An 11,256-nucleotide genomic window follows, 5' to 3' on the forward strand; every position below is an offset into this window, starting at 1 on the left:
GCAATACAACAGCAGTTGCAACCAGAAAAAGAAGTCAACAATGGAGAAATTATGAACAGTCTCAGAAGACACTTTTGGTACTTCATTGAACGAAAACGCAAATCGGGACTATAGGTCACATCAGCAAGTTACTTTTGACCCAGACTCATATGATGCGGAACAGTCTCAACCTACCAATATAAACATATGTGAAACTATATTAGAAGCGATGCAGATACAAACACTACGTACAACTGCTCCTAAATCATCTTTCTGGTACTTAAATAAATTCAAACATGTTTCTGTTACTATTTCTTTGTGGCCGAACTGTTGACATCGCACTTTTTTTTTTTTTTTTTTTTTTTTTTTCACGCTTTATTTTCCAACTTCACCTCAATGCTTCGGGTTCGATCCTTACATACTAAAACATTTTTTTTTAACCCTCTCCTCGAAAACAAACACCCGGGCAACCATTTTTTTTTATTATTATTCTTTTGTTTTGATTTACCCAAAATCACACACATCTCAAAACACCAGGGCAACGCCGGGTACAACCGCTAGTGTTTTTATAAAAAAAATGAAATGCTTTGTCCACGTTTTCGTTTTGGCTGACCACGTGATTAAACTCGCAGATAAAAGTTCGTCGACCTGGATAAAAAAAAAGAAGTCGCAACCTTTCCTTTTGCCTTCGAGCTTAAAAAAAAAAAATCAACCACAAAAAAAGGCAACACACGTCGGCGAAGAAAAGAACTTAAGAAACATTTCAAGTTTCCTTTCTATTTCTCTCCGATTTCATACCGTCAAATAATGTCTACGCCACTTGAGTCGAGCTGCAAATCGACTGACTCGAACCCCAGTAATCCGAAGGAGCACGTCTGCAACGACTGGTCCGAAACTATGAAAGAAGGAATTGACAAAGATGTGATCGAATCTGTTTACACTGAATGGGCGACAAAATCCAACGGAAGCTACGATGAAGTATGAATTATTTTAATATTAATTTTTCTTTTTCAATTTTAAAAAGATGTATGATGTACTTATTTCCCACAGGACGAAATATCAGATTCCAAAAATCACGTAAATTCATTAAGTAGTTTTTGTTTTTGCAAGTAACAAAATCAAATTTTACGATAAAACGAGAACGATCTGCCTTGATACACTGTGTTTAAAAATGATGCAAAACAATTTAATTCGAACTACTCAGGTTTAAAAATTAGCTTTGTAATGGCTATGATATACTATTATTCACTAAAAATCATAAGAACATATTATATGTATATATCTATATATCTATAAAAATGAAATTGTCTGTGAGTACATTTCCCTATCAAATTACTCTGTCAATTTTCAGTCTACAGACTCGATATTTGACATAAGGTGAATTGAGGTTTTGGAAAATCTTTTTAATCGGTTTTCGGTCAGAAATTTGGCTGTCAATGAACAAAGTTCAATGATTTGACCTTTGAGAACTCTACCAAACTCCTTCGCCATTTTTTGGGTCTAAACACCTGAACATTTAGATGTGGGTTACTTGGACATGGATCTAACTTAATAACTTGATTTGAGTTAAAAACAATAAATTTTAAATGGTCAAAATTGGGGTCAAATTTACACAAAATCTGAATCTGACCTCAGGCAATTTTTGGTCTAAACATTTGATCTATGACTTACTTGTAGTTTCATTAAATACTTTTGCAAGCAAAATCCGGATCCCGCATTCTGCTAATCTCTACTCTCTGATAAGAAGGTAAGTATTTCTTCGAAACTCCGCGTATTAAGAACTATGCACTTATTTTGTGCTTCTTTTTTAAAATTAAATATGTTTTTAACTCTTTCTCAAAGTGTTTTTAACATGTTTTATTAACTACTTGTTCTGATGTGTGTGTGTGTATATATGTGTCTTGTGTGTGTGTATATATATACACACATGCATATATATATATATATATATATATATATATATATATATATATATTAAATTCGTTTACAAAAACAAACGGCTACATACGTGCGAACATGTTTCAGTAATTTTTCGTTACAGAGAATCACGCCAGGCCAAGGATATCAATATTTAATATAATATGCTCTGTTAACGCGTTGAGCACTTATTTTGATAGACACATGTCGTTTCAATGGAAGTATCTTTAGGAAACTCTCTGTCTGTCTGCCTGTCTGTCTGTCTCTCTCTATATCTATCTATATATATATGTATTACTCCGCATATATATATATATATATATATATATATATATATATATATATACGCATATATATATACGCATATATATAAACGCATATATATATATATACACGCATATATATATATACGCATATATATACGCATATATATGCATAAATATACATACGCATATATATACGCATATATATATATGCATATATATATATGCATATACATGCATATATATATGCATATATATATGCACATGTATATATACGCATATATATACGAATATATATATACGCATATATATACGCATATATATACGCATATATAAATATACGCATACATATATATATACGCATATATATATATATACGCATATATACGCATATATATATAAGCATATATACGCATATATATACCCATATATATATACACGCATATATATATACGCATATATATAGACACGCATATATATACGCATATATATATATATGTAATATATATACGCATATATATACATGTAATATATATACGCATATATATATACCCATATATATACATATATATATACGCATATATATATATATGTAAAATATATACGCATATATATACGCATATATATATGTAATATATATACGCATATATATACATATACGCATATATATATACGCATATATATATATATATGAAATTTATATACGCATATATATATATGTAATATATATACATATATATTACATATATATATGTGTATATATATTACATATATATATGCGTATATATATTACATATATATATATGCGTATATATTACATATATATACGCATATATATTACATATATATATGCGTATACATATTTAATATATATATGTATGCGTATATATATTACATATATGTATATGCGTATATATATTATATATGTATGCGTATATATATTACATATATGTATATGCGTATATATATTATATATATATGCGTATATATATTACATATATATATGCGTATATATTACATATATATATGCGTATATATATTACATATATATATGCGTATATATATGTAATATATATATATATGCGTATATATATGTAATATATATATATATGCGTATATATATTACATATATATATATGCGTATATATATTACATATATATATGCGTATATATATTACATATATATATGCGTATATATATTACATATATATATGCGTATATATATTACATATATATATGCGTATATATATTACATATATATATGCGTATATATATTACATATATATATGCGTATATATATTACATATATATATGCGTATATATATTACATATATATGCGTATATATATTATTACATATATATATATATGCGTATATATATTAGTTATATATATATGCGTATTATTTTACATATATATATATGCGTATATATATTACATATATATGCGTATGTATATTACATATATATATATATATGCGTATATATATTACATATATATATGCGTATATATATTACATATATATATATGCGTATATATATTACATATATATATGCGTATATATTACATATATATATATGCGTATATATATTTCATATATATATATGCGTATATATATTACATATAAATATGCGTATATATATTACATATTTATATGCGTATATATATTACATATATATATATGCGTATATATTACATATATATATGCGTATATATTACATATATATATGCGTATATATTACATATATATATGCGTATATATATTACATATATATATGCGTATATATATATTACATATATATATGCGTATATATATTACATCTATATTTTTATAAAGTAATAGGGTTCGTGTGTTTCTGTCTGTGTGTACAGCTCTCCATCATCAACGAAATATAAAGGAGGTAAGAGGGTAGATCTCTCCTGGTAGAGAAACATTAGAACCCATTTTAGGATGTTTCTGTTATAGGAGACATAAGAATCTTTGCCTAATTTCTTTATATACTATTCTACAAACCACCCCCATATCAAATGACTTATGCTCATTTGCATATCACATTATATTAAATCTCTTTAACTAATTACCTCGACCTTATTACATATTGGAAATATTCTAATCATTTCAACTGTACTATTTACAAAATCTATTTAACATTTAATCTATCTTCTATCTTCTATCTATCTATATCTATATCTATCTTCTATATATATCTATAAAAACAGAGATGTGTGTGTGCCACAGACGATTTCTGATTGGTTAATCCAATAATCACATCTCCTAAAAAACAATCGTTTCTACGCTCTTACCTTTACCATAAAATATTATGGCTTTATTTATTGTCCATCTTGGAAGGGTTTAATTTTTTAATAACTTGTTATTTACAAATTAAAAAAATACGAAACTACACGAAATACGCGCACACAAAATACTAAACTACACGAAAAATACTAAACTACGCAAAAAAATACTAAACTACACGAAATACGTGCACACACGCACACACACACGTTCACTACCGTCACGTTGTTATGGCAACCAAACCCGCTGACTTCTTTTTCTCATTTCACTCGTGGTCTTAAATTCATTTCGGGTTTGTATTACTGTACACATAGATTCGAATAAGTTGCCAAAAAAACAAATATATAACAAATAAATGTTATCAAAGGCAAATTTTTCGTATTTTTATTCAATTTAACATGTTTATTCAGCTCGAAAAGCATACAGTGTTTACCGATGTATTGGAAAATTCAAGATGGCGGCCGATTCTCTCTTTAACACGGTAAGTTTGGAAAAAGGTGTAATAAATAAAAAACCGGTTAAAATACTGTTAAAAACTCGCTCAATATATGTTACCGTGACATAGGTTGACATATATTCGGCGGGGTTTTAATAGTATTTTGTATAGTTTTTTATTTATAACACCTTTTCCCAAACTTACGGTGTTAAAGAATGTGTGATACGCCATCTTGAATTTTCCAACACATCGGTAAACACTGTATTCTTTTCGAGCTGAATAAACATGTTAAATTGAATAAAAACACGAAAAATATATCCAGTTTTTATCGGTTTTTTACCTTCTCTGCAGAAGTACAAAAAAAAACAAACAAAAAAAAAACGGAAGGTACTTTTACAGAATGTTAAACTAACCCTAACCGATGTTTTATGTTTAGTTTAGGAAAAGTCAGAAGAAATAAAAGTCATTATTGCATGAAATATACGTATTTAGTTGAAGTATTGTTTATGTCAATTCTTTCGAAGAAATTTAGCAAGAATACCTGTAAACCAGGAAATCGGTAAAATGTCATCATGGATGAATACTTGTCTATTATAATTTCTACCCTTGACAAAAACTTAGCCATAACAAAAGAGATTTATTGTTCAGATTGTTTTTGAGATTGATTTCTAAAAAGATATTTTATAAATAAAATCGACTTTAAACTTAAAGACTTAAATTACAATAATTGAATTTAAACATTCTTATTTCAATATTTGGCACATAACACCTGCAAAAATGATCACAATGTCAGGATTTCATTTTATTTCAGAATCGATGGCAAATACTAATATTTAACATTAGTTTATCATTTAAGCCGATAAAAAAGCCCTTTTTTTTCCGAGTCATAAAAGGATTTGGAGTTTCCTAATCAACCTTTCGGGTGCAGTTGCACGCTCTCAAAATAACTAAAGTGTTGGCTTTAAAAAAATTGGTTCATTAAAACTAAACAGGTTTAGTTTTAATAAAAAAAAAAAAAGTAAAAAAAAATCGCTTTGGTAATTAGATATGTCGTATGGTTATCCCTAATCGCTGAATAAAACCGCTAACGAGTTGAATGATTACGACATAAAATTAAACTCGGGTTCCTGAAACGGAAACTTCGTTTGTTTTTGTTTTTTTCTTATCAATATATTTACATTGTTATTTTGTTTTTATTTTCAATCATTCGAACAGTTTTCTTTTTCAAGTAATCCAAGTTACAAAATTCCCACTGTTTACTATGCTAAAATCACAATGACTAATGTATACCTATTAACCCTTATCCTTGAGTGGCCTCTGGGCCTTGATAAGTGGTGACACCCATGTAAAAAAAAAAAAAAAAAAAATCACTCGAACAGTTTTCTTTTTATAATGTACAGTTTTAAAAGTTTAAAAACGATATAGTTTTTACTTCAGGAAAATTAATGGGTCAGTTTTTACGATGTGCCCTGTTAAAATACTGTTAAAAACTCGCTCAATATATGTTACCGTGACATAGGTTGACATATATTCGGCGGGTTTTTAATAGTATTTTGTATAGTTTTTTTATTTATAACACCTTTTCCCAAACTTACGGTGTTAAAGAGGGTGTGAGGCGCCATCTTGAATTTTCCAACACATCGGTAAACACTGTATGTTTTTCGAGCTGAATAAATATATTACATTGAATAAAAACACAAAAAAGATATCCAGTTAGGTAGAAAAGTAACTTATCTTGCCTTTGATAACATTTATTTATATATTTGTTTTTGACTATTTTTTCGAATCTATGTGTACAGTAATCTTGCCAGGATGCGGAGGAAAATGAATGAAGGGGGAGGGGAATAAAATAAAAACATTTTGGAAACAGAGTAAGTTTGAAAGAATTGCTTTGCACAGAAAGAAATTAATGAAAAAATAAAATTAAATTTCTTTTCTTTCTTGATTTTTTTTTTTAGTTTTTTATGAAAAAGGAAGTCAAAATTAAGACTATAAAAAACAATTTTTATTAAGAGCGAACCTCAGTCGTCAGGTCTGTAAAAAAAAGACGTGGAATAATAAATGTTTTCTAATACAAATTGTTTTTACTTATGTGTTCATTTGTCTCTTTGAAGTTCGTTTGTTTAATATATCGGTTTGCAATATAATTTTGTCATTCTGTCAGACTCAAATTTTAAATCTATATATCTATAAAAGTGAAAGTGTGTGTGTGTGTGTGTGTGTGTGTGTGTGTGTGTGTGTGTCTGTGTACATTTCCCTACGAAATAACTCTGTCAATTTTTAGTCTACAGACTCGAAATTTGATATACAGGGTACTGAGATTTGGAAAAATCTATGTGATCGGTTTTTAGCCAGAAATTTGGCGATTAAGGGGTCAAAGTTCAACGGTTTGAGCTTTGAGAACTCTACCAAACTTCTCCGACAATTTTGGGTCTACACACTTTAAATTTTAGATATAGCTTCCGTGGACATGGATCTAACTTAATAACTTGATTTGAGCCCAAAACAATAAATTTTCAGGGGTCATAATAGGGGTCAAAGTTTAAAAAATTACCCCCTTTTTTTTTGCTCAGCATACACCTCCAAACACCCGGGCAACGCCGGGCACCCATGCTAGTATATATATATGCGTATATATATTACATATATATATATATGCGTATATATATTACATATATATGCGTATATATATTATATATATATATATGCGTATATATATTATATATATATATGCGTATATATATTATATATATATGCGCATATATATTATATATATATGTGTATATATATTACATATATATATGCGTATATATATTGTATATATATATATGCGTACATATATTGTATATATATATATATGCGTGTATATATTATATATATATGCGTATATATATATATATATATATATATTGAGAGAGAGACAGACAAAGAGTTTCCGAAAGATACATCCATTGTAACAACATGTGTCTATCAAAATAGGTGCTCAACGCGTTAACAGAGCATATTATATTAAATATCGATATCCTTGGCCTGACGTGATTCTCTGTAACGAAAAATTACTGAAACATGTTCGCATGCATGTAGCCGTTTGTTTGTGTAAACGAATTTAATATGTATATATATATATATATATATATATATATATATATATATATATATATATATTCGTTTTCACGGCTGTTAACTATATGACAGAATTGCGCATATTGTAATTTTTTTGTCTCATCTCCTTTTTTTTCTTCCTTTTGGCAGAAGATGGCACCATACTTCTATACCGGTTCCTATTATGTGGCCAAAGCGGTCAACGACAATCGCTCGGACAAAAATATCCGTATTTTGGACATTGCTTGTGGGACAGGATTCGTCGGACAACATGTACGGGAAAAGATAGTCATTTTTTTCTTTTTCTTTTCTTTGAAAATAACCAAAATGTTAAACGTAACGATTAATATTAAGTTATTAATCTTAACCCTAACACTCATTACTATAAATAATACAAGGTTAATATTTTCCAGAGTAAACAATGAAATTTCCCGATGCATGTAGGAATGATATTTGGGTAGTGGGGGAGGAAATGTAAGTTGTATGTTTTCGAACCCTGACAAAGAATTAATTCAAACACATTTTTATAACGGAGTAATTTAAATTAATTTTATACCCTTTGCGCACAGATATTCCAAAAAGTTGTTTACTTGACATACCTCTGCTAATGGACTCGGTATGCAGTAGAATGTTTAAGGTTTTAAGGCGTTTAAGATGTTGGCGGCTATCACACACGCATACATATATCTTTCTCACTCGTCATTTATTATCTTTATCTCTGGTTTCTTACCCGCGTCTTTCCCTCTTTTCTCCTATATTTTAATACAGACCATATTTTGCCTTCCTTACATACACCTTACTCTTATTCATTATTAAACAACATATGACAGACGCCCCCCCCCCGATAAACCTCTATTAACTCCCTGTGATGTGGAAGACCTGCTATTTTCATTACAAACTTTGCTTTCGTAAAAGCTGTATCGTCTAAAGAGGTCTCTAGTTACTAGTAATTAGCTGACCGAAAGAATATGTAGCGACATATTGCTGCTTATGTAAAAATAAATGGAAAGTATATACGAGAAAAGATACACATATATATATATATATATATATATATATATATATATATATATATATATATATATAGTCATCCACATACGGTACTATTTCGCTGTTTCACAGCTAATCAGTGCGGTTAGACAAGCAACCGCCCCAATCTAGGATCGAAACCCGACCGCCCAAATGACGATCAGAGTTTCTAACCGTTGCGCTATTCAGCTGCTAGTAATACTTTTTGGGAAATAGATTCCGGTAGAGTTCTCTATTATAGTTAAAAATTAAAAATATAAGAGAGTTTATTTATATTTTTATTTTCAGAAAGTTTAGATGAGATAAGTCATCGGTACCGTCGGTTTCAAACTTGATGTGGGTATCTAAAACGGCCCCCTATCGTTATATATATATATATATATATATATATATATATATATATATATATATATATATATATATATATATATATATATATATTGTCATTCGCCGGGACGACGTTGTCGTTGTATGCCCAATGTATGTATTATTCTTATATTTATTTTCGGAGTTACATTCTCTCAGACAGAACGCTTTTATAGCCGGTGATATGTTGTTTCTAACCACGAGAACTCATATATATATATATATATATATATATATATTTAGTGGTTAAAGTTTAATTCTGAAAATCAAACTATAAACACATATATTCGAGTTAAGAATTTATTGTTTGACACAAGGAATATATAGAGGGGAGTTATGTTAATTTCCTTAATCCATGGATTTTCAATACTGGCTCATATCATCAGAGGAAATGAAATGCGGTTAGCAACATCTTCAGCTGTGAATAAACACGTATTTTGCTTTTCAGCACATATATTAAACATTTTTTTTAGTTGGTGAATAATAATTATAGGAAAATAATTATAGGAGAAGGAATTTCATACAGTCCCGACAGTCCATTATCTTCCGGGGTATTATTGCCAGGTCGGCATGATAGTGATCCCATATAACAAGAATCTATGGTGGCTCTGTACTGTTTTTTCCGAAGGGTATAAGAAGCGGCCATATTCGTTGGTGATTTAAATACGTTTTGGTGGATGAGATCCAAAGTCCTTGTGGGTGTGGATACAGCGTATTAAATATTGAATAAATCTAATTTTGTTATATATATATATATATATATATATATATATATATATATATATATATATATATATAGGTGATCCTAGCCAAAAAGGTAAAGCTCAATATTTAAAAATAGAGCAATATATAAGTTTAATGGTTAAAGTTTAATTCTGAAAATCAAACTATAAACACATATATTCGAGTTAAGAGTTTATTTTTTGACACAAGGAATATATAGAGGGGAGTTATGTTAATTTCCTTCATCCATGGATTTTCAATACTAGGTCATATCATCAGAGGAAATGAAATGCGGTCCAGCTGTAAATAAACAGGTATTTTGCTTTTCAGCACATATATTGAAAATGTTATTTGAATGGTGATTAATAGTTATAGGAAAAGGAATTTCATACAACCTGGGCAGTCCATTATCGGAGTGAATTCAATATTTTCCGGCATATTACTACCAGGTTGGAGGAATAGTGGTCCATGGGAGAAGCTAGCAATCCTATATAACAAGAATGTTTGGATGTTCCATACTGTTATTCCTAAGGGTATACGAAGCGGTCGTCTTCGTCGGTGATTTAAAGAGGTTTTGGTAGACAAGATCCCAAAGTCCTTGTGGGTGTGGAGACAGTGTATAAAAAACTGAATAAACGTTCCATTCTATTGCATATATTCCCGTCGGTGATGGAATTTGTACGTTGAGTTATATATGCATATCTCGGGTGCGATAGTCCTCGAAAATTAGTAGGACTGGATTGAAAAATGCTCGGAGGGATGTTTATTCTATCCGATATGTTAGACGATTAGCTTCTAATATGGGTTGAATTTCTAGTATTCGGCGCGTCAATGTTCTTTTTGAGAAGAGGCGAAGGAAGCCACTAAACTTATATATTGCGCCATTTTTAAATATTGAACTTTACGTTTTTGGCTAGGATCACCCTGAAAGTATTACCTCAAAGTAATATCTGTCAAGATTTTTCACCTGATCTTAAATCTGTGTCTTATCTCGCTTATATATATATATATATATATATATATTATATATATATTATATATATATATTATATATAATATATATATATTATATATAATATATATATATTATATTATATATATATTATATATATTATATATATTATATTATATATATTATATATATAAT

At 28.8% G+C, this 11,256-nt stretch overlaps 1 protein-coding gene across 1 annotated transcript in view; it reads left to right on the top strand.

Moving 5' to 3' along the window:
• The first annotated feature begins 652 nt into the window (after positions 1 to 652).
• Positions 653 to 11,256, top strand: part of LOC145266968 (demethylmenaquinone methyltransferase-like) — a 38,499-nt gene continuing 27,895 nt past the window's right edge. The window contains exons 1-2 of the mRNA XM_080122807.1: positions 653 to 957; positions 8,142 to 8,264. Coding sequence (XP_079978933.1) covers positions 787 to 957; positions 8,142 to 8,264 — 294 coding nt within the window. The 5' untranslated portion in view covers positions 653 to 786. The remainder of the gene's footprint in view (positions 958 to 8,141; positions 8,265 to 11,256) is intronic.

Source organism: Euprymna scolopes, chromosome 42 (assembly GCF_053919585.1).
Source record: "Euprymna scolopes isolate OS-2025 chromosome 42, ASM5391958v1, whole genome shotgun sequence".
In the NCBI taxonomy this organism is placed as follows: domain Eukaryota; kingdom Metazoa; phylum Mollusca; class Cephalopoda; order Sepiida; family Sepiolidae; genus Euprymna; species Euprymna scolopes.